General features: G+C 51.2%; 1 protein-coding gene across 2 annotated transcripts in view; it reads right to left on the minus strand.

Annotated features, from left to right (window-relative positions):
- PHACTR3 (phosphatase and actin regulator 3) overlaps positions 1-23,112 on the minus strand; it is a 221,756-nt gene that overhangs the window by 175,103 nt on the left and 23,541 nt on the right. Inside the window, exon 1 of one of the 2 annotated variants that reach the window (XM_076010833.1) lies at positions 18,962-19,544. The exons of the other annotated variant lie outside the window; for it this stretch is intronic. Within the exon in view, the coding sequence (XP_075866948.1) occupies positions 18,962-19,079 (118 nt within the window). The 5' untranslated portion in view covers positions 19,080-19,544. Of the gene's footprint in view, positions 1-18,961; positions 19,545-23,112 lie in introns of those variants that run through there. 2 annotated transcript variants of the gene reach the window in all.

Raw genomic sequence — 23,112 nt, forward strand, 5'->3', positions numbered from 1 at the left:
GCCCACCAAGGACACGCGGGCTTTATGAAAGCCGCCCCATCCAGTCCTGGGGAGGCAGGTCACAGCGTCGGTGCGCCCACGCTCGGGCAGGGGGTTGCACAGGACGTGGGTGATGAGGGTCTTCATATAAAGTCCTCCCTTCCACATCCCCCGAGGCAAGGGGAGCAGAGAGCAAGTGCTCGGTGAGCGGCCACTGCGACCACCTGCTCCTTCACTCCAGAAGAACCTCTGTCCACGGAACCCACGTCCGCTCCCATCTTCCAGCCTCTCGCATTTGAAGAAGAAAACGTGATCCATTCTCCGGCACCAGGCGATCCTTGCAAAGTCTCGGACTGCCTCCGACTCTCCCGGCTCTCAGCCCGCGCTCAGGGAGAGACGACCCCGTCTCCCACGGCCTCGGAGGCCCCTGCTCTCACCCCCACGTTTGTCCTGGCAGAGCCCCCTGCTTCCCCCTGGGGTGCCCAGACACCACACAGGTGCCTCGCCAGCCCATGCTCTTCCCTGGCTCCAGACAACCGCCCCTGCCAGCCCTGCGCTACCCTCCCAAGCTGCCACCAAGCCTGCACCCCTCACCAACTGCCGCCGGGGCTCTGCAGGCTCTGCGCCCCCTCTCCTGAGTCAGCCCTGCAAACCCTCAGCCCACAGCATCTGTCCCTACCACCTCCTCACTCCTGGTCTCCACTAGCTCTGCTGTTTACCCGGAACCCTTTTATCAGCCTTGGGGGGGGGGGAGGGAGTTGGCCAGGGTGGTGGCTTGGAAATGTGCCCAATCACGCTGTCTCTCAGTCCCTCTCCCTTCCCTCTCTCTCTCTCTCCCTCAGACAAACACACACACACTCCTCTCTTAGGGCTTCCCTTGGTGCAGACAGGCTCTTCCTAGTCCCTCGTACTACCTGGCTGCCTGGCCTTTGCACGTGAAAAGTCTCTCTGCTGAGTACACCTTTCCCTTCCCTCCTGCACTAGTTGACCACGACCCACTAGTTGACCATGACCCACTTTTTGGCCATAACTCTAGTGGCCTCCCCTGGGGCCCCTGCCCCAGCTCCCCGGGCCCAGCAACCCCTCGGCAAGCCCTGAGGGCTCCAGGGCAGCCCTTGCCACAGCAGCTGGGGCACCTGCCTGCGGGCCAAGGTGATCCCAGCCCGTCACCACCAGCCTACCGACTCCGTGAGGATGGGGCGGCGGGTTTGCTCCTGTGCTGCAACCCTGCCCCGCATCGTGCCTGGCACGAGAGTTGGTGCTCAATTTGCTGGAAGGGAGGGAGGAAGGGGAGGAAGGACGGAGGGAGGGGCGACTGCTGCCATGAGCCACACGGCCTCATCACCCATCTTCTCTCTGCCTTTCATCCACCCAGGCTCTCAACTTCGGACAGAAGCCACTTAACGCCCCTCCTCCACCTGGCATGGGCACCCGGGATGTCACCCCCGTGAAACGTTGGCTGAGCCCCTGGGTGCTAACGGGAACAACCTCCACACACCCCTGGCCAAGTGGTTCACCCCGCAAGATGCAACCATTGGCTCAAGCCCAGTGTCAGAAAAAAAAAAAAATAGAAAAAAAGAAAGATCAGGATCTCTATTTTCCTATCAGAGAACATCTGCTCTACTCTAATATCCTCCTGAAATAAACTGTTATTAGTTAATTTTTAAAAACCACACAGAGGCCAATTATTAGCAAATTTGAGGGCATATTTTCAGCGCCAAGTATCCCTGACAAGTCACGCAGAGTTCCTGCCACTCCACCTGCTCATTTGCTCGAGGAATTTCCCACCGGGTGAGACCGTTCACCCTGAAGTCATCACGGGTTTGTTGTTGTTTGGGTCTTGTTTTCCCCTCACTGATTTTACTTTTCCTTGTGGGTGGAAGAAGGGGCTGCTGGGTGCCCCCACCACTAACCCAGGAGTCAAGCAATGTGTAGCGAGCACCCGCCACGAGCAAGGCTCTGTCCCAGGGCTGAGGACAGAGGCGTGGGCAACACAAACCCCTAAAGAAGAGGACGCAAATTCCCCAGGAAGGGGAAGGAGCTGGAAAAATATTAGAGGAAGATAATCACATGAAAACGTCAATGCTATTTGAAATAATGACCCTTAGGAAAAGACAAGTTGTGTGAGACCCGCAGGGAGACAAAGGGGACAGGGGCCCACGTACGCCCGCCCTAAGAGCCTGCCGGGCACCTGGAGGCACAGGTGATGCTCCGAGTCTTCTCCAAGCTGCCTGTCATTGAGGGTCCCCTCGCTCACCCTTCCCGTTTAAAAGAATGAAACAAGTGATACGTTTCCCCTAAATCTTTTGTTATTTCATATGAAAGCAGAACCAGCTACTTGCAAGTATCGGGGTAAGGATGAACCACAGCAGAGAGCAGGCATCCTGTCTGCTCCGCCCTGAGCCCCAAGCCCAGCTCCAGGAGCCCAGGGGCTGCGGTCAGCCCGGCGCAGTCCCGGCCTCCAGTCCCGCTGGCCCGAGACTCAGCCTTGCCCCTGGGCCTGCTACACCACGTCGGCATTCTGCCCCCCCAGCCCAGCTCGCCTGCCAGGAAAACAGGGCGCAGTGCGTTGGGAGTGGCCCCCCGCTGCACGCCAGCATCTCGTGAACCTGCCCCAGGGCTCTGAGGGTGGAGGGTGAGAAGAGCCAGAGGGGTGCTCGGTCTCAGCCAGTGCAGGTGGCCCTCCGTGCACACAGCAGTGCCTCACACCTCAGCAGGGGGCAGGCCATCCACGCAGGGCCACAGGGCCAAGACAGCAATGCACAGCAGCACCTCCCATTTAGGGAAACCTATGCTACCTTTGAGATTTTTGCCAAGCCTGTGTTTTCCAAACACTACCTTCATGACTTCTTCCCATGTTTCAACGTATCATCACCACTACTTTATTAATATTTTTAAGACCATGTTGTTTTTCATGTAAATAAGCTTGGTTGAAAAGAACAAGATGTGCAACCCCTCTCTAAGGAGAAGCTGTGACCCTGGCCAGAGATAAAGTAAAGTGTAACAGTAAAATAAAGATGTGGGGCGGGGGCCAGGCAGACCCCAGCAAAGCAGGTGCTAAGGACAGTCCTAACACTGGGGAAGTCACCTGGGGAGCTTTACACAAAAGACCCTGCCAACAAATGTGCCAAGGTCAGCAACAACTTAACTCGTGTGACACAAGAAACACAGCCATCCCAGAAGTAACATTGCCTAAGACAGTGTCTTCCTGCCAACAAGAAGCAGAAAGATCATTTTTGGCATCTCTTCCTGACTTTATTTAAATCCCGAAGCTAATGATTACAAGGCAACAATTTTTCTGCACATGGATACAAAGTTTCAAGAAATAATAGAACCAAAATATAACAGTAATACCAAGGCAACTCATTAGTAAGAATATTGAGACCAATGGTGACTTTAAAAAGCATTATATTAACATTTAAAACAATTGCATGATGGTGCCTAATAAATATGTTTATTAAATCGTACAGCCTCAGCTACCACCTTATTCTCAGTGCTTGGCAGATTCACTTAGGGGCTGCCAACCAATCAGCGTCAAAGTCTACAGATGTTGCACCCATCAGATAAGGTGCACTGCCAAGCCACCCATCCAAACGACTCGCTTTGACAAACAGGAACATGAGCCCCGGGACCCATTAAAGACGAGACCTTCAGCAACCCCGAGGACGGCTGATGCTCTGCCATCGCCTTGCCTAAATTTGAACACATAAATCTTAGCCCAGTGGTCATTCTGGTTAAATGAACTGGGAAATGAGGGAACACATCCGTCACCTGTGTGTGTGTTTGTGCGGCTACCGGTATGTGTATGTGTGTCGGATAGATTGCTTGAATCATGGATGGGGACGAAACGTGTGTCCACTCCATCTAAAGGACTGAGGACCACTTTTCAAGAAGACGTAGGGTAAGGCAGACAGAGGTGGGCAGGGCAGACAGCGGGATTCGAACTTCTATTCAAGCCCCCTCTTTATATATAGATGTAGCCACAGGCCGCTGCTCAGCCTCCCTGGCTCTCTGAACCCACCCAGGGTTTAGAGGAAGATGAAATAAAAGCAAGTACAGTGGCCCCTTGTGTAACAGGAGCTGACAATAGGCACACTTTCACGCTAGCCACTGATCACTGCCCAGGCCATCTGCTCTGGGAGGGACGGTGACCTTCTCTGTCTTGTTCCCCAGATAAATATTATTAAACAAACTCCGAATAGACATAGTGTTTAAGTTTGGATCACACATCCTGGTCCTATCTTTAGTTTCTTAGTCACGTCATGAAACATAAAGACTGCCTCGGCTTCCCCATGGGGTTCTTCTCACCCGAGGCTTCCGAGAGTAGCCTGCAAGCCTGGTGCAGCTGCCAGGTGTTTAGTTCTGGTCACGTGATGTATGTAGTGCTGGGGTTTTTTGTTGTTTTCTTTTTAAGTTGACACGGCAGAGACTGCAGTACACCCCCATGGCCATTCTCATTCTCTCCTTCTTCCCACCTGCTCCTGTTATGGTGGCAACTCACCTACCAAAAACAGAAACTACATCTCCCAGGCTCCCTTGCAGCTGGAAGCAGCATTTGATGTCCTCCTGGCCCAGGAGGGATAAGTGGATGTCACCGGGCAGGGCTACCCCGGAAGGCGGCATCATGACTCAGCAGGTGGATACCCTCTCCTTTGGCTGTCCCCTTCCTCCTGTCTAGAAAGTGTCCCTGTTTCCGGAGGCGATGTAACCGCACTGTGGCCGGGACTCACCAAGAAATCGCAGGGCCATCCACCCTGCGACAGGGAAGCCACTGGGCGGGCTGGACGCCTCACGACAGAAAAACCTTTCTCTTATCTAAGCAGCGTTATTTAGGTTTTCTATCACCTGAAGTCAACCCAGTCCCTGACTGGCAAACTTGCCAATATTTAAAAATCACATCTCATATAAAAATCTGGAATTTCCAGCCTAGCTCTTAAAATAGGATGATGGAGCCAGCCCGAGCCCACGTTCCTGCGAGGCGAGGCAGTACGCAGCTCCGAGCCCCAGGCCCCGCCCCGCCTCGCCCCTGCCACAGTCCTGGCCCCGCAGACACTGGGGCCCTGGGGCCCGTGTTAAATGGCTTTATAGACCTGGAATAGAACACAGCTCTCAATTTCAATAAGAGGAGGTCTCACATTCTCTGATGTACTTGGTGATATTCAAACTCCCGTGACATTTCACATCCACCCATAAGTGCTGCTGGGGTTGAAGGCTGGGGCGGGGCCCAGGACAGCCCCACTCTCCGCACCATGCCGTCACCGTCACCGCAGCTGCTCCAGCCACGGCCCAGGGCAGGATAAGACAGCTCGTCGGTGCCATTCAAGATGGGGCTCCTGGGAGCACACCGCCCCTGAAAGATCCACTTGCACACACAGGGCACGATCCCAGCAACGTGAAACAATCCCCGAACAAAACACATTCGAATCCCATTTCAAGCCACCCAGTGTGCTATCATCCCATAAGTGCAGGAGCAGGGGGAATCGCTCAGGCAGGTGGGGGCTCTGGAGGGGTTCCAGCCATGGGGGAGACAGGCAGGAAGGGAGCCAGGAGCAGCGTCCACGGCTGGGTGGACCTGGGTCTGGAGAGGGACGGAGGGGTGGCGGTGCCCCAGCCCTAGCCCCTGCCCCCGGCCAGTAACAAGAAAGTGCAGGTAACGCCAGGAGCCCATGGCTGGGCAAGGAGGGCTGGTCCACACAGCAGGCAGCTCTCTCTTACCATGTTGTGTAAACCAGAATCAGAAGAGGAACCACATCTGCCTCCTCAGCTCATTTCCTGAGGACGGACCCGGCGCCCAGCACTGTCGGAACCATGGAGGGCCGTGGTCCCAGGACCCCTTACCTGCTTGCGCTAAGTTGGGACAGACCTGACCCACGATGCCCAAGTGGAGAAAATGCAGCTCAGAGGCTGACGGCCGGACACAGCCCCAGGGAGGGCGCGGCGGGAACGGACCTGCAGGCTGCTCCTCTTACACCCGCCCACCTTACTACCACCTGGGTACCTGCCTCCACCACGTTGTGACCAAAGATGGAGTTATCTCCAGGGGACAGGAGGACGTACGAGGAGGTGCCTACCTCCTGATAGCAGAGTCTCAGAAGCCACGCATTGCTGTAGCCGACAGCTCAGTCACCCTCACCCAGCCTGGTGTTAAGGACAGTAACCGCCACCGCTCCACGTAAAGGAAGCCGAGGTCCAAAGAGGAGAAGTGACCTGCCCGGGGTCACACAGTTTGCACACTTGGACCAGGACTTGGACCATTCACCCAACTCCGGGCAAACAACTCGCTGTTCTCTTGGCCAAGGAGGCCTGTCTGCCGAGATCGAGCACATCACTGGGCAGGATCTCTGCAAAAGCTCATCCATGGACGAGCTGGTCCCGTGCGGGTGAGAAGCCACCTCTGCTGAGGCATCCCCTCTGTCTGCGGATGGGATGACCAGACTGCGGGAGGCCGAGGGCCCCTCCAGCCGAGAGCTCTGAGACCACCTCATTGCTCTCGGCAAATCCACCCCATCCACAGACATTCACGGGGGAACTACTGGGTGCTGGCATTGTGCCAGCTCTGGTGACACAGCCAAGGGGACAACGGACAAGGCTCTGCCCTCAGGGAGCTTCCAGTCCAAGCGGCACTGGCCCGCAAAGCTGTCTACGAGGATGGAATGTTCTAGATCTGCACTATCCAATATGGCAGCCTTAGCTACCCGTGACTACCCGTGGCTACTTGAAATGTGGCTAGTGTGTCTGAGGAAATGGAACTTTTGTCTAATTTTATTTAGATTTAAATTGCCACATGTAGCTAGTGGCTGCTCTATTGGACAGACCACAACAAATATTGTCAAATAAACAAATAAGGCCATTTCAAAGAGTGGCAGGTGAGGTGGAGGTGAGCAGAGAGCCTTCCATGACCACAGGGAACAGGGTGGGGGTGGGGACGGGCTAGACTCTGATGTGCTGTCAGTTACTCTAGTGCTAGGCAGGGACGCCTGGTTGCTGGGCAGGCCCCAGAGACAAAGCTGCCCATTGTCACTGGCTTCTGCACAGCGCTCGGGTGAGAAGGGGTGGGGAACAGGAATTTTAAAAGCATCCATTTTCTGTAATGAACACCCAATGCTTTCATGATCAGGAAAAAAAAAAACACCCTAAGTTTTAAAACTCTGTATTTTTTAAAGCATCCAGCTTTTATTTTTAATAACCCTGAAGAAGCTGACAAGGTAATTACTGCATAGTTCTGCTGCTAATTAAGCCATGCAGACGCTCTACGAGGGGCCGGAGGGAGATCCCCAGAACTCAGGACTCCAGGGGAATAGAACATTCGAGGAATGAAACTAGAAAGAGCCGCCGTGTAGACGAGGGGGCTCTGCGTGCTGCCCGCTCCCACGAGGGGCACCAGGAAAGGGTTTGCAGCACAGCGGAGACTAGACCAGATCTGCGTGTCAGAAACTTCCTGCGCTGCCCAAGAACTGGGTGCGAGGAAGAGATGGAGGCTCGGCGCCGAGTTGTCCAGTGGGAAGGTGGAGGCTACATCTGGGTGGTGGCGGAGGTGGAGAGGGTTCTAGAGGCCAGTGACTGCCAGGACACAGGGCTGTGGGACAGCAAGGGGTCAAGAACAGACCCTGCGGGGAGGGCCAAGACAGCAGACTGGACAGGCCACCACTCTCACAGAGAGGAGCAAATGCTGCAGGCAGAGGCTCACCTGCAGATGGACTATCTCAGAGAGAGCACTGCAAAAATCATCAGAAAGAGACCGGAGACATCCAAAGTGGGGGAGAGAGGGGCAGGTGATCCACCCGGCAAGACGAGAAGGTACCTGGGGAAAGGGTCCACACACGAGGACAGGTAGGGGAGAGATCCCAGGGCTCCGCTCCCCCAGCGACACTGAAACCTGGGGTGGCAGGGCTCCCCCACCACAGCAGGCCGCCAGTGGACCAGGGAGCTGCTTGCAGACTGCGGCAGCATTGCACCAGGGACCGGGCACAGTGGGGTCCTGCCAGCTTCTGGTTCCAGGTCATAGCAACAGATGACAATCTGTGCTCTCAGTACCAGGGCACCCGGTCTGCAGAGGGGTCAGCTCTGTAACAGCCACCTCCCCTTACCCTGCCAGGTCAGAGAGGGAGCAGGGAGGACGGGCGCTCCTATGCACACCGTGACTGGGAGCCACGAACCGCGCCAACACCCCACCACTGGGGATCTGAGCAGAACAGGCACTCACTGGCCCTCGTCATCTGCTGCTGCCATCTTGCCACCTCAAAAATGCCAATGCCACCTGAACAGCACCGCAGCAGCTGCCACAGTCAGACCCGGGCAGAGCAAGAGCTTCTGCCACTGTGACTCCCCGGCAGGGAGCTGCAAGTCACTCAGCCCTGCCAGCCATGGGTGGCCCAGACACTGCACCCTGAGGAGCCGCCCTACACTGGCTACCGTCCCACAACCCACCCAGGCACCAGCCAAGACCCCCGACCTGTCCAGGTGTCCACCCAGGCCCCATGTCCCCCAAAGTCACCAACATGCCCTGCTGCAGGCTGCAGTCCTGTGATTGTCCAGGCTCCCGCCAAGGTCCCATGACCCACCCAGGTGCTGGCCAAGGTCATGACACCACCCACCTCTGTAGAGAGGGACTTGCTCAGCCCCCTACGGGAGCTTCCAACAGAGGCCTGGGGATCAACCCACCAACCCAAACACATGCCCGCCTGCACTGGCTTGGACCGTGACAACCTGTGTGGGAGAGCAGCCCCATTACAGGCTTTTGATGCATCAAACCCTCGCCAGCCAGGTCAGTCCCCTGGAGTGGGACACAAAAGCACCATCTAGGGATTCCTCCTCCTTCCCACCCAGTAGGAGGGCTCCCCGCAAAGGAGAACAGGTGCGCCACAAACCTATCAGCTCTGAACTGAGAGAGGAGGTTCCACATGAGAAGAAACAAGCATAAAAATTCTGACAACACGAAAAAACGAGCTAGTCTGACACCCCCAAAGGATCGCAATAGATCCATAGCAATGGGCCCCAACCAAAAGGAACTGTCAAAAGGTCAGAAATTGAATTCAAAATATGGATGGCAAACAAGATAAATGTAATTAAAGAGAAAGTTGAAAACCAAAACAAAGAAGCCAAAAAAAAAAAAAAAAAAAGATTTCAGGACATGAATGAAAGGTAGGAATAACTCACTAACGAGATAGACGACATAAGAAATGATATAACAGGATTTAAAGAAATGAAACAGTCACTTAGGTAATTTAAAAATACAGCAGAATGCTTCAACAATAGGCTAGACCAAGAGAAAGAAAGAACCTCAGAGCCTGAAGACAAGGCTTTCAAACTAACCTGATCAAAGATGCAGAAAGAAGAATAAAGAAGAATGAACAATTACTCAAAAATATGAGACTACACGAAACAAGCCAATGTACAAATTATATGTATCCCAGAGGGAAACGAAGAAAAAGCAAAAACCATAGAAAACATATTTAATATAATTACTGAGGAGAATTATTGAGATTCAGATATTCAGGTACAAGATAGTCATCAAACTCCAGGAAGATTCACAGCAAATAGCACGCTCACAAGACACATAGTCATCAACCTGGCCAAAGTCAAAGTGAAGGAGAAAATTCTACAAGCTACAGGATGAAAGCAACAACTAACCTACCAAGAAAATCCCATCAGGCTAACAGCAGACTTGTCAGCAGAGACCTTATAAACCAGAAGGGATTAGGGACCCATTTTTAGTCTTCTTAAACAGAACAACTGCCAGCCAAGAATGTGTATCCACAAAATTATAATAAGTCTCATAAATGATGGAGAAATAAAGATTTTCCAAGACAAGCAAACACCAAGGGAATCTGTCACTACTAGACCTGCTCTACAGGAAATGCTCAAAAGTACATTATACATGGAACAGCACAATAGATACTAACCAATATAAAAACACCCAAAAGATAAAGTCCATAGTTCTTATAAAATAATAACACAAGAGGAAAAACAAAAACTAAAGTATCATCCAATACGAGAAACAGAACAGCATGCCATGTACCAACTAACACGCAATGTGAATGGTGTGAATGCCCCCCCTTTAAAAGATATAGACTGGCTCAATAGATGAAAAAACACAACTCCACCATCTTCTGTCTTCAGGAAACACATCAAGCCCACAAAGACACACAAGGACTCCATGTAAAAATATAGAAAATATATTCCATGCAAATGGAAACCAAGATAAGCAGGTGTAGGCATTCTTATATCAGATAAAATAGACTTTAAATCAACAATGGTTAAAAAAAAAAAAGACAAAAGTAGTCATTATGTAATAGTAAAGGGAGAAATTCAACAAGAAGACATAGCAATTCTAAATATATATGTACCTAACACAGTAGCTCCCAGATTCATAAAGCAAATTCTGCAAGATCTAAGCAAAGAAACAAACAGCAACATTTTAATCACCAGGGATTTCAATGCTCCGCTGACAGAACTGGACAGATCATTGAAGCATAAAATGAATAAAGAAACAATGGAATTAAATGAGTCTCTAGAACAAACAGACCTAACAGACATTTACAGAACATTCTACCAAAAACTACTGAATATACATTCTTCTCATCAGCCCATGGGACATTTTCCAAAATTGATTATATCTTAGGTCACGAAACAAATCTCAGAAAATTCAAAAAAATCAAAATCATACCATGTGTCTTCTTGGACCACAGTGGAATAAAACTACCAATAGAAATCAATTCCAAGAGAAAAACTCTATTCTGCACAAAGTCATGGAAATTAAACAACCTACGGCGGAACAATCCTTGGGTCAATGATGAAATTAAGATGGAAATCAAGATTCCTTGAACTGAGTAATGAACGGGAAACAAGCTTTCAAAATCTATAAGATACAGGTTAGAGCTGGAACCCATACTACTAAGTGAAGTATCCCAAGAATGGAAAAACAAGCACCAGATATATTCTCCAGCAAACTGGTATTAACTGAGTAGCACCTAAGTGGACACATAGGTACTACAGTAATAGGGTATTGGGCAGGTGGGAGGGGGAGCGGGGCGGGGATATACATACATAATGAGTGAGATGTGCACCATCTGGGTGATGGTCATGATGGAGACTCAGACTTTTGGGGGGAGGGGGGAAATGGGCATTTATTGAAACCTTAAAATCTGTACCCCCATAATATGCCGAAAAAAAAAATCTACAAGATACAGAAAACTCAGTCTTAAGGGGAAAACTCATAGCCTTAAATGCCTTCATCAAAAAGACAGACCACAAATTAACAACCCAATGTCATGTCTCAAGGAACTAGAAAAAGAAGAACAAATCAAACCCAAAGCTAGCAGAAGTAAAGAAATAAAGCCCAGAGCAGAACTAAATGAAATGGAAACAACAAAAACAACAACTACAAACCAAAGGATCAATGGTAGAAAAAGTTGGTTCTTTGAAAAGATAAACAAAATCAATAGAGCACTAGACTAGCCAGATTAACTAGAAGAAGAAGAGAAAGGACTCAAATAAGCTCAATCAGAAATGAAAAAGGAAACATTACAACTGATATCACAGAAATACAAAATAATATCCGTGAATACTACAAAAACCTCTATCCATAATTAGAAAACCTAGAGGAAATGTATAAATTCCTGAAAACACACAACCTCCCAAGCTTGAATGAGGAAGAAATAGAAACCCTGAATAGACTGATAATGAGTAGCAAGATTGAAGCTGTAATAAAAAAATCTCCCAACAAAAAGAGGCCCCAGATTCACAGCCAAATTCTATCAGACTTATAAAAAAAAACTGGTACCTGTCACATAGAAATTATTCTATAACATCACGAAGGAATAAATCCTCCCTAACACATTCTATGAAGCCAGTATCACCTTGACACCAAAGCTAGGAAATGAAACAACAAACAATAAACTACAGACCAATATCCATTGTCAACATAGATTCAAAAATTCTCAACAAAATATTAGCAAATCAAATTCAACAACACATCAAAAGGATAATTTACCGTGATCAAGTGGGTTTCATCCCACACATGCAAGGATGGTTTAACACACACAAATCCATCAATGTAATTCACCACATAAACAGATGCAAAAACAAAGACCGTATGATCATATCAATAGATGCAGAAAAAGCATTCAATAAAATACAGCACCATTTCATGATAAAAACCCTCAAGAAACTATGCATAGAAGGAACATACCTCAAAATTACAAAAGCCATATATGACAAACCCACAGTAAACATCATACTGAATAAGGAAAAGTTGAAAGAATTTCCCCTAAGGACTGGAACAAGACAAGGGTGCCCACTGTCACTACTTCTATTCAACATAGTACTGGAAGTCCTATCTAGAGCAATCAGGCAAGAGAAAGAAATAAAGGTCATCCAAATCAGGAAAGAGGAGGTCAAACTGTCCCTGTTTGCTAATGATATGATCTTGTATCTAGAAAACTCTTAAAGACTCCACCAAAGACTCCTAGAATTCATAAATTCAGCAAAGTCTCAGATTACAAAATCAATGTACACAAATCAGTGGCATTTCTACTATATATACTAATAACAGTCAAGCTGAGAGTCAAATCAAGGATTCAATACCATTCATGATAGCTACAAAGAAAACAAAATACCCAGGAATATACTTAACCAAGGAGGTGAAATATCTCTACAAGGAGTACTATAAAACATTGATGAAAGAAATCACAGATGACACAACAAATGGAAAAACATCCCCTACTTATGGATTGGCAGAATTGACATCATTGAAATGTTCATAGTGTCCAAAGTGATTTACAGATTCAATGTAATTCCCATCAAAATACCAACATCTTATTTCAAAGATGAAATAGAAAAAATAATCCTAAACTTCATTTGGAACCACAAAAGACCCCAAATAGCCAAAGCAATGCTAAGCAAAAAGAACAAATCCAGAGGCATCACATTACCTAATCTTAAATTATACTTCAGGGCTATATAGTAACCAAAGCAGCATGGTATTGGTGCAAAAACAGAGACATAGACCAGTGGAATGGAATAGAAAACCCAGAAATAAAACCATTTAGCTACAACCAACTGATCTTTGACAAAGCAGACAACATACACCGGGGAAAGGGATCCCTATTCAATAAATAGTGCTGGAAAAATTGGATAATCACATGGAAAAGAATGACATATGACCCCTATCTCTCACCATATATGAAAATTAATTCAAGATAGATAAAAGACTTACATGTAAGGTATGAAATCATAATAATTCTAGAAGAAAATGTAGGAAAAACACTTCTAGACATCAGCCTAGGGAAAGAATTTATGACTAAGACCCCAAAGGCAAATATAGCAACAGCAGAAATAAATAAATGAGACTTAATTAACTTAAAAAGCTTATGCACAGCAAGGAAAATAATCAACAGGGTGAACAGACAACCTACAGAATGGGAGAAAATATTTGAAAACTATACATCCAACAAAGAACTAATATCCAGAATCTACAAAGAACTCAAATAAATCAAGAAAAAAAAAAAAAAAAACCCATCAAAAAGTGGGCAAAAGACATAACCAGAAATTTTTCAGAAAAACAGAAGATTTTTAGAGAAATGGCTTACAAACACATGGAAAAAAATTCTCAACATCACTAATCATAAGGGGAATGTAAATTAAAACTACAGTGAGATACTACCTTACCCCTATCAGAATGGTCATTATTAAAAAGTCAGAAAAACAATAGATGCTGGCATGGATGCAGAAAGATAGGAACACTTATACACTATTGATGAGACTTCAAATTAGTACAACCTCTATGGAAAACAGCATGGAGATTCCTCAAAGAAATAAATATAGAACTACCATTTGATCCAGCAATCCCACTGCTGGGTGCCTACCCAAAGGAGAAGTCATTTTATGAAAAGGACACCTGCGCCTGAATGTTTATTGCAGCACAATTACCAAATGCAAAGATATAGAATCAACCTAAGTGCCCATCAATTCATGAGTGGATAAAGAAAATGTGGCATATATACACCATGGAGTACTACCCACCCATAAAAAAGGAAATACATAATGTCATTTTCAGCAACTTGCTTAGAACTAGAGACCATTATCCTAAGCGAAGTATCAGGAATGGAAAGCCAAACACCGCATGTACGCACTAATAATCAGGAGCTAAACCATGGGTACACATGAGCACAAAGAGATGTAAAGGAAGTTGGAAACCAAGAAGAGGGGAGGTTGGGAGGGGAAGGGATAAAAACTTACCTATTGGGAACAATGAACACTATTCTGGTGACAGAAACACCAAAAGCCCTGACTTAGGCAGTATACAAGGTAGCTATGTAATAAAATCATGTGCACCCCCTTAATATTTTGAAATAAAAAGAGAAAAAGAGGAACAGAGCCTGGTGAAGAAGGCATGCTCTGAAGAAAGAAACAGCCACCAACTCCAGCACATGCCTGTCTGCAGAGAGGCGTCCAGGAGGAAGGGGCCAGCATGGGACCCCCGAGCCCGGGGTCTGGGGCAGGGATGTGTCTATGTGCCTCTGCAGCTCGGGAGGGAGAGGATGTTCTGAAAGGCTCTGCCTCTCCCAGCCTTACAGCACAGGTGGATCAGGCCTTGCAGAAGGATGTAGCCACAGGCTCTGCCTCACTCACCCTCCAAGGCATGCTCTGGGTCTGTCCAGCTGGCAGGAGTGGACAAGCCACCTGGCCAGGCACAGTCACGTCAGTCAAGACAGTGCCTGGTGCACTGCTCACGTTCACTGTACAAATGCTCACCACAAGTCTCTCGAGTCTGGAGTCTGTGCTGGGCTCAGGCGTGCAGCACTGCCGGTGACAGTCAAGACCCCTGTATTCTGGGGACTCCTGGTCTAGAGGGGGACAGTCCATAGAGAATGAAAAAGAGACTCCCAGGCGCAGATGCACACCAGGGACAAATCAGAAATGGGATCAGAGCTGACGGGGGCGCAGCCCAGGGGACCCAGAGGACAAGAAGGGGTCAGCAGGACACAGGGGTCTGGAGCTCAGAGCCAGGTAGGTCAGAGTGGGACACACACACAGGGACATAGGAACATGGACCGATGGACACACACAGAGTTGTCAGCAGAAAGAGCCGGAGGCCACGGCTGAGGTCTAGGCTCCGTGGTTCTCCAGCGTGGTCAGCTGACCAGCCATAGCACCTGGAACTCACTAGAAATGCACGTGGTCAGGGCCTACCGTGTGTGTGACGAAGTAGCCAGGTGACTCTGATGCACACTCAGGCTTCAGAGCCAAGGGTCTGCATCAGGCGTTCTCCAGGGAGAAACTGTGCCCCGGGGACCATCGGCAATGTCTGGAGACGTTTTTGACTGCCATCCAGTGGGTAGAGGCCAGGGTGCCGCTCAGCACCCTGCAGGGCACAGGACAGTCTCCCGACACACACACAAGAAGGACCTGGCCACAGATGTGACAGTGCTGAGGGGACAAAGACTGGCTGAGGCCAAAGGTTCCCTGGCTGTGCCTCAGGCCCTCCGGAGGAGACTCTTGCAAAAGGAGACTCTTGCAATTGCAAGACCCCATGGCAGCATTTTTAAAAGCTGTCCCAGATGACTCTTGGCCCAGTCTATGGTCCTGGCATCTGGGAACCAAGGAGACTCTCGGTGGGCCCCATGGTGCCGAGGGTCAGAAGCCCATCCCCAGAGCCTGGGAGCAGAGGGCACGAGAGGGAGCAAAACTCCTCGTGACTATGAACTCCTCAGGAGGAGGAACGATCACGGATGCTTCCTTGCCTTTCATAAATTGTTGCGTTGGAAGAACACCTAACTACACTTGTGGGCCAGGAGTACGGAGGTACACAGAAAACGCGGTGAAGACGCAGGCGGCCCCATTAGCAGAGCAGTGATGCAGACAGAGGGAGGAGGAAAATATTTCATCGTGCCACTCAGTCCGTGGCCACTGAGAGATTTAATACACTAATAAGGCCACAGAAGATGCTCGTGTTCCCTAGCCATCAAGGAACCACAAATTAACATAAGAAACCATTCGTCACCCTTCCTGCTAGAAAGGAACAGATTGATGATCTCAGGTGCTGGCAAGGGTTTGGAGAAAGGGCACTCTCACAGATTCCGGAAGGAGCTGAGTTGCTATATTTTCCAGGAGGCAATATCATTAATATAAGAACTGTGGGTCCCCTGTGGCACCTAGGAGACATCCCAGGAGCTGGCATACACCTTGCAGGAAATTCTCAGGTGAGCACAGAAAGCCTGTGCCCAGGTGATCACTGCCGTGTTGCTTGTAATGGATAAAAACTGGAAACAACACAAATACCCAATGGCTCAACTATGAAAAATAAATTCATTAGAATACTATGTTGCTACTAAAAGAAAAGGGAGGTGATGTAGCAATGTGGCAAGATCTCCAAGACCCAGAGTTGAGTAGAACCACACGTTGAAGACCTCTGCATACAGCGTGTTTCCACCGGCCATTTTCCAGGCGTAAGTGCATACAAACGTGGAGGAAAGGTCCGAAGTGATACCGCCAAATTCACAACGGGTCGTCTCTGGGGAGTGAGCGAAAGAGGTATAGAGAGGTACAGAGAGAGAAAGAGGTATTGAAGCATGGTTTGCCTTCCTAAAATTGTTTTGAATTTTTACTAAGAGAATACTGATGCATTTAAAATTCCTTTCCGGAGGAAGGGGAAACGCAACCTTGGGCTGTTCATGAAAATACAGAATTTAGAGGAGAAGAGGCTTACAGCAGGAACTCCCCAGCTGGAATGCCAGGGTCAATTTTCAGGAGTGTGAGTTAGAGCAGCAAGAGGACAAATGTGGGGGCTCCTGAAGGAAGAACAAGTGAGGGGCTGCGACTGTTGAGCCAGGTGAAGAAACGAGGCTGTTGTGTTAACTGACCCAAAGCACTGGACTTTCTCTGAACACTCTGAGTAACACATGGCATGAGAAGATCCCGTATGGACAGATGGATACCAGACCTATTGGAGCCATTTGAAAAAAGAATTTTTAAATAGATCTACCCTAAGACAAGCATGCACCGCATCAGAAAGGAGTGAGTCCCCCATCCAAAGAGGTATGCAAGCACATGCCGAGCCAGCCATGCAGAGCAGTTAGAGAAAGTATACCCCTGAGTCTACCCTTCCTGCTTCAAGCTCTCAGGTCCCTTCCAACTTGAAGATTCTGATTCTCTTTCTGCCAGAACAGGAAGAGAACTCTCTGCTTAACACAAGCCATAAATACTTAATTGCCTGGTGCTTTTCAGTAAGGTTCTACCACTCACAGAATTATGCATATTTCAGACTTCTCACCTCTGACACCTGCTCTCCGGGTCCCCTTTTGATCAGCTGAAGCAGAAAAGAACCCAAGCCTACGTCCTCCCAAGGCATAACTTAATCACAGGCGTCCCAGCCTCCTCCTCGCGCCCTCGTGGACTGGCAGCACCTGCCAAACCCTCCGCCCCACCCACAGAGCCAAAAAGCTAAGTCCTCCATAATCTCCATTTCAAGTTTGCTCCCTTTTACTGCCAGGGAGACAAAGAGAGCTGGGGGATTCTCTTGTGAGGAGCCACTCAACTCCCATGATTGGAACAGTCGTGCATCTCCATCACGGAGAAACCCAATCCATCATGGAGAGCTGAAGGCTTAATCCTCAATTCCTAATAAAGGGATTAATTAAAGCCTCAAGGGTCTGCTATGACAGCTTCCGCTTGAAACTCCAAGGAAATTAACTTGCCCTCCCAGAAAAGCCAGGGGTTTCCTCAGCCTGGTACCTTAGTTTAGCCAAAGGACACAGTGTCAATAGTCCTAACAAAGAAATCTTCCAAGACTTGCATGGGTTTATTGTTTAGGTTTTCAAATAGGGTCCTGGTGCCCACAGAACTGCCTTTAGTGGGTGTTTCTGGCAGTTGGATAGTGGAGCCCTGGTGTGCCCAGCAGAGAGGGGGCCCCTCCCCGCAAGGCCGGCCTCCCCCAGGCCGGAGGCGTCTTCACTTTGATGCCCACCATTCTATATGATCAATCCCCATTTGGGGTCGTTGCATTTAGAGAGAATAACTGTCAGAGGGAAGGTAAAGGCAACTTGTTATCAAAACAGAATCTATGGAGAGATTGTGCTTCTCTAAGACACGAAACTGAGTCCTGTGGCTTGATACCAAAACACCAGCTTTGATTCTTTTTTTGAACCCTACATTTCAGAAGCTCAGACTTCTCCCTGTGAAGTGAAAATTGCCTTCTGGTGGAGAAAGGTTTTAATGATCACTTTGCTTCCTGCGTCTCCATGGTGACAGGCGCACACAGCCCACCCCCTCCTCCTTTATTAGGCCTTTCTTCCTCTCTGGAAAGTAATCAATCAAGCCCTATAGACGCCTTTGTGACCGGTTTATCACCTAAACAATCGACGCTGCCCTGGGGGTGGAGGCGTGGACCGAGTCCGTGCAGTGCGGAGAAACCGGGCTGCGTCCTGGCGCACGCCCTCGCCTCCCCGCCGCGGCTCTGCCCAGCACACCTGTCCGGGAGGCGGGCGCGCCCAGGTGCGCCGGGCCGCCAGAGCCAGCGCCCCGCAGAAGCCCGTGCGTGGTGGCCTGGGAGCGCAGCGCTGCCCTGCCCGGGTGCCCGAGCGGGGACAGCGCGCAGCTGGGCCGGGTGCGGGGTTAGGAGGGCAGAGCGCGGGGCCAGCGCTGGGCGGAGGCGGCCACTGGTCCGTCTCTCTCCCCCACGCCGGTCGGCGCTCGAGGAAGGGAAGACCCCTCCGAGGGGACGGCAGAGCCCACCAGCCAGCGAGGAGGGCAGACCGCAGCGCCCGGCTATCCCCGAGAAATCGGCTCCTTTCGGGACAAAGGGCTCCGAGGCGCCCCAGCCCTGCGTTACTGGGAAATGGGAACGGTGGGCCCCGAGCGCCCGGGTCCTGCCGCGGCTCCCCAAACGCAGGCAGGGGCGCGGAGCGGGCGCCGGGGACCTCTCCCAGCGTCACCTGCCTCCTGCCTCCCCCACCCGCCCGGCCGCCCCCGCCCAGCTCGTTACCTGGGTTCTCCCCGGCGTCCGCGGAGGAGGTGGCCGAGGAATCGGTGAGGACGGTGGGGTCACTCTGGGAGCGGCCCCGCGACACGAGGCAGCCGCTCCCGTCCTCCGACGCGGCCATGGGCCCGGCCGGCGCGGGGGCAAGTTGGAGGGAGCCGCGGGGAATCAGAGCATCCGAGACGGCCAAGGTCACCGCCGAGGGGGCTGGCAGGGGCGTCTTTTTGAAAATGAAAATTAAAAAGGCCCGGGAAAAGGAAGGAGCTGCAGGAGGACGCCGCGGGCTTCAGGGCGGGGAGACAATAGCCCCGCCGGCTGCAGCCAGGCGCATCCCGGCGTGCGCGGCCTCGCTTTGTTATTTATTCGTGTTTATTCCCATTCTTCCGTCTATATTCCAGGAAAAAAAAAAGTTGAACCAGGAAATAAAAACTTTTCTTGTCAGTGTTTATTGCGTGCTTGGGGCAGGGGGTGATGTCCAGGAATGTCTAAGGGTGCTCCCTCCCCCCACCCCCCACCCCCCCGGAAAAAAAGGGAAAAAGAGAGGAATCTTTGCTCTTGCAATTGCTTTAATCTGAAAGCTGTTCTTGGAGCATCTGTTGGAAAACATTAGGATTCTCCCATCATGCCGCGCGCGAGAGGAGCATGACGTCACGGGAGAGGGGCGTGAGAAGGCGTGGTGATGGGGAGGGGTCTCAAATACCTGGACTGCACGCCGCGGGAGGGGGACGGGGGTGGGCCCTGGGCTGGGCGCCGCCCTCCCCACCCGGCCGCCCTGGAAGCGAGAATGCTTCAGGTCCGGGCAAGGGCAGGAGACCCTGCGGCGATTCCCACAGCTGCGGGCAGCTGGTTCTCTGGCCTTTCCGCTCCGGGAAACGCGAGGCCAGCGGGTCGCGCTGCGGCCCCTCCCCCTCGGGAGGGAAGCAATGGGGCTTCAACGCGCGGCCCCTGGCCTGGGCCTGGGGGGGGCGCCCGGTTCCCCATGCCCACGCCCTGGGCCCTCTGCTCCTTGCCGGGGAGAGAGAGGCAGGAGGGGCTTGGGCGCCTTCCAGGGAGGCTCCCCCCAGACGCCCTTGAAGAAGTTGAGGAGCCAGGGAGGGAGGGGACGCCCAGGGCCGCCACTCACAGAGGTGCCCTCCAGGTGCTAATGGGTGACTCACATTCTAGCCAGCGTCCAGGGGAGGGCAGGGGAGGAAGAAAAGGAAAGCCCAGGAGACGGCTAGAGAGGGGCCCAGGGATGGCCCTGTCCCCTGGCCTGGCCTGGCCTGGGGAGGTGCCCAGAGGAGGGGGCGTTTCAACAGACATCAGGATCTAAGGGCCAGAGGGACACCTGGGGGAGGCTGCCCCCACTCAGCCCTTTGAACAGCCCCACGGGGCAGTCACCTCTCTCTGCCCCCTTTGCAGGTGACGGAACGGGGGCCCAGAGGAGCTTGCCCAGGGTCCTGGGCTGGGGACGGCAGAGCAGGGCTGAGCCCTTCCCGAAGCTGCTGGTGTCAGCACCTAAAGCAGGGCCCGGGGCACAGGGTGGCAGTGTTGGAGGAAACCCGGGTTCGGTGCCAGAGACAGAGCCGAGCGACGTGGAAATGGAGTCAGTGCTCCCTCCTCGCGAGCTCTGGGCTCCTGGCAGCAGTCGCTTCTGCAGCACCAGCAGCCTGCAGAGAAAGGATGCATTCATTCATTCACTCATTCACTCGGAATATTTGCAGTCTGGTGAGTGCCGGGCACCACCCCAGGCAGCAGGGACCCGGCACTGAACACACACAGAAGCGCCCTCACTCTTTGAGTCTTCCAGGCCGAGAACGGTCACCAGCAAACCGACAGACGCCCAGATGGACGTTTGATTACGGTTGGCAACGAGTGCCGTGAACCAAAGAGGAAACTGGTGGGAAACTGGTAGGCCGAGGTACTTTCTGCCCACACACAAATGTGCTGCGTCAGCGGTGACGTGCCCGGCCCTGGACTGAGCCTGTTGGGCCGGAGACGTCATCCTCCCTACTCCTGCCCTAGGAGGTGGGGGAGGAGGACGACTTCCAGAGGGGAGTCCTCCAGCCCAAGTCACAGCAGGACGTGGAAGGGCTGGGACAAGGCAGCGCTCCCGGCCCAGGTCTCCTCTGTACGAGCGGGTCCTCGCATGCTGCCTGCTGGCCCCACAGGCAGGAGTCCCTGCCCCTGACCGCACCACTGGCCCCTCCCAGGTCTGGGTGAGTGGACACCTGAGACGGTTCAGGTCCGTCCAGAGAACGGCTGCAGCTGGCCCGGCCGTGGCAGGTGCAGAGATGGACCAGCGGGGAGGGCTGGCGGCCAGGGGCTGACCGGAAGGAGAACGGGGGGTGGTCACACCAGTGGTCTCCACCTGCCTGCCACTCACCCACCACACTCACGCTCGGCAGCCCTGCCATCCTGCCACCGCCTTAAGGTTTGTCTTTAAAGCAACTCTGCACCTCAATGCATTCTAAAGGAAGCCTTCCCTCGGGCGGATGGAAACGGCCCAAGCAGACTGTCCTCGGTGGGGGGACCACGGTGCTAACTCTGTACCTGAGTCCACCGTGGCCCGAGCTGGCTCCTGCTTGCATGAAAGGTGCGGGAGGCAGAGAGGAGTCAGACAGGCAGGCACCGAACGGGGACGTTCTCCTTCCGTCACCAGGACAAAGAACAGAAAGAATTTCCCATCGAAGCTAATGTTAGGGCCTTGTCTATGCACCACCTAAAATTATTTCTAGTCCCTTCAGATGATCTCACTGCAGCGCCTGTTCACCCACTCCTCCAAACCGTGTATGGGCGAGGGTTAAAAATATGTAAAAGGATAAGGCTTAGCGTTTTGAGCTCAGGAACCCATGCGGAGTGGGGAGACAGAAGACAGAACCAGATACAACCAAGCTTTATTTCTTAAAAAATAGATTTTAGCAAAATATTGTGGTTTGTTAAAGCCAGGTAGGGATGGAGCTGTTCATCATGTTAGCCTGTGGCTTTGAGATGTTCCAGAAGGGACCAGGCGAGGTGGCTTACACCCATAATCCCAGCACTTTGGGAGGCTGAGGATGGAGGATCACTTGAGGCCAGGAGTTTGAGACCAGCCTGGACAACATAGAAAGACTTCATCTGTACAAAAAATTTAAGAAAATAGCTGTGCATGGCAGTGTGCACCTGTCGTCTCAGCTACTTGGGAGGCTGAGGCAGGAGGATCACTTGAGTCCAGCAGTTCGAGGTTACAATGAGCTATGATCGCACCACTGCACTCCAGCCTGGGTAACAGAGCGAGATCCTATCTCTTAAAAAAAAAAATTTCATGATCAAAATAGTTTTAAATTTTAAAAACAGATGCACAATCTCACCTCTACTGATCGATAGAAAATAGTAATTTCTCCAGGTAAACTGTCTGCAGGAGAGTTTGGCCTTCCAAGTCCGCCACCCACAGACCATGGCTAGCTCGAGCCCCTCGAAGTCCACCCCCTAAGGTGTGTGGAAGACACCTGTGTGGGGGAGGGTTTCCAGCACACACGGGAGCATCCTCGAGGGCTCTTGATGAAAGTCACCAACTGTCCCTCCTCAACGGGATCCAGGCAAGGCTGGGCTGGACTTGGAAGCCCACTCTAGAAACACTGTAGGAAGCAGCAAGCCTTTGTCACCGCCAAGAAATCACCAGCAACCCAAATGTCCACCAACTGATCAGTGGAGAAACAAACCGTGGCCCGTCCATGCAATGTGACGGCATCCAGTCACGGGAAGGAACGCAGCACCAACACGAGCTACCACGCGGAGGAACCCGGAAAACATTGCGACGCATGACAGAGGCCAGGCGCCGTGATTCCACTCCACAATTCCACTCCACGATTCCACGTCCATAGAGACCGAAAGCAGATTTGTGTGGGTGCCTGGGACCAGGGTGGGAGGAAGACGATGGGGGTGACTGCTAATGGGTATAGGGTTTCTTTTTTGGGGGGTGGTGCTAGGAATGTTCTAGATGGTCTAAAATTAGAATTAGATTATGGAAATGTTTTTGCAACTGTAAATACACCAAAAGCCATTGAATTTGATACTTTAAATGGGTAAGCTTTATGTTATGTAAATTATGTCAATAAAGCTACTTTTAAGACAGAAAGTGCACAGGGGGACCGGCTGAGCCTTGGATTTGCAGGATCCCGGTTCCGCCTCCTGCCCTG

This window comes from Microcebus murinus, chromosome 16 (assembly GCF_040939455.1).
Source record: "Microcebus murinus isolate Inina chromosome 16, M.murinus_Inina_mat1.0, whole genome shotgun sequence".
Lineage (NCBI taxonomy): Eukaryota > Metazoa > Chordata > Mammalia > Primates > Cheirogaleidae > Microcebus > Microcebus murinus.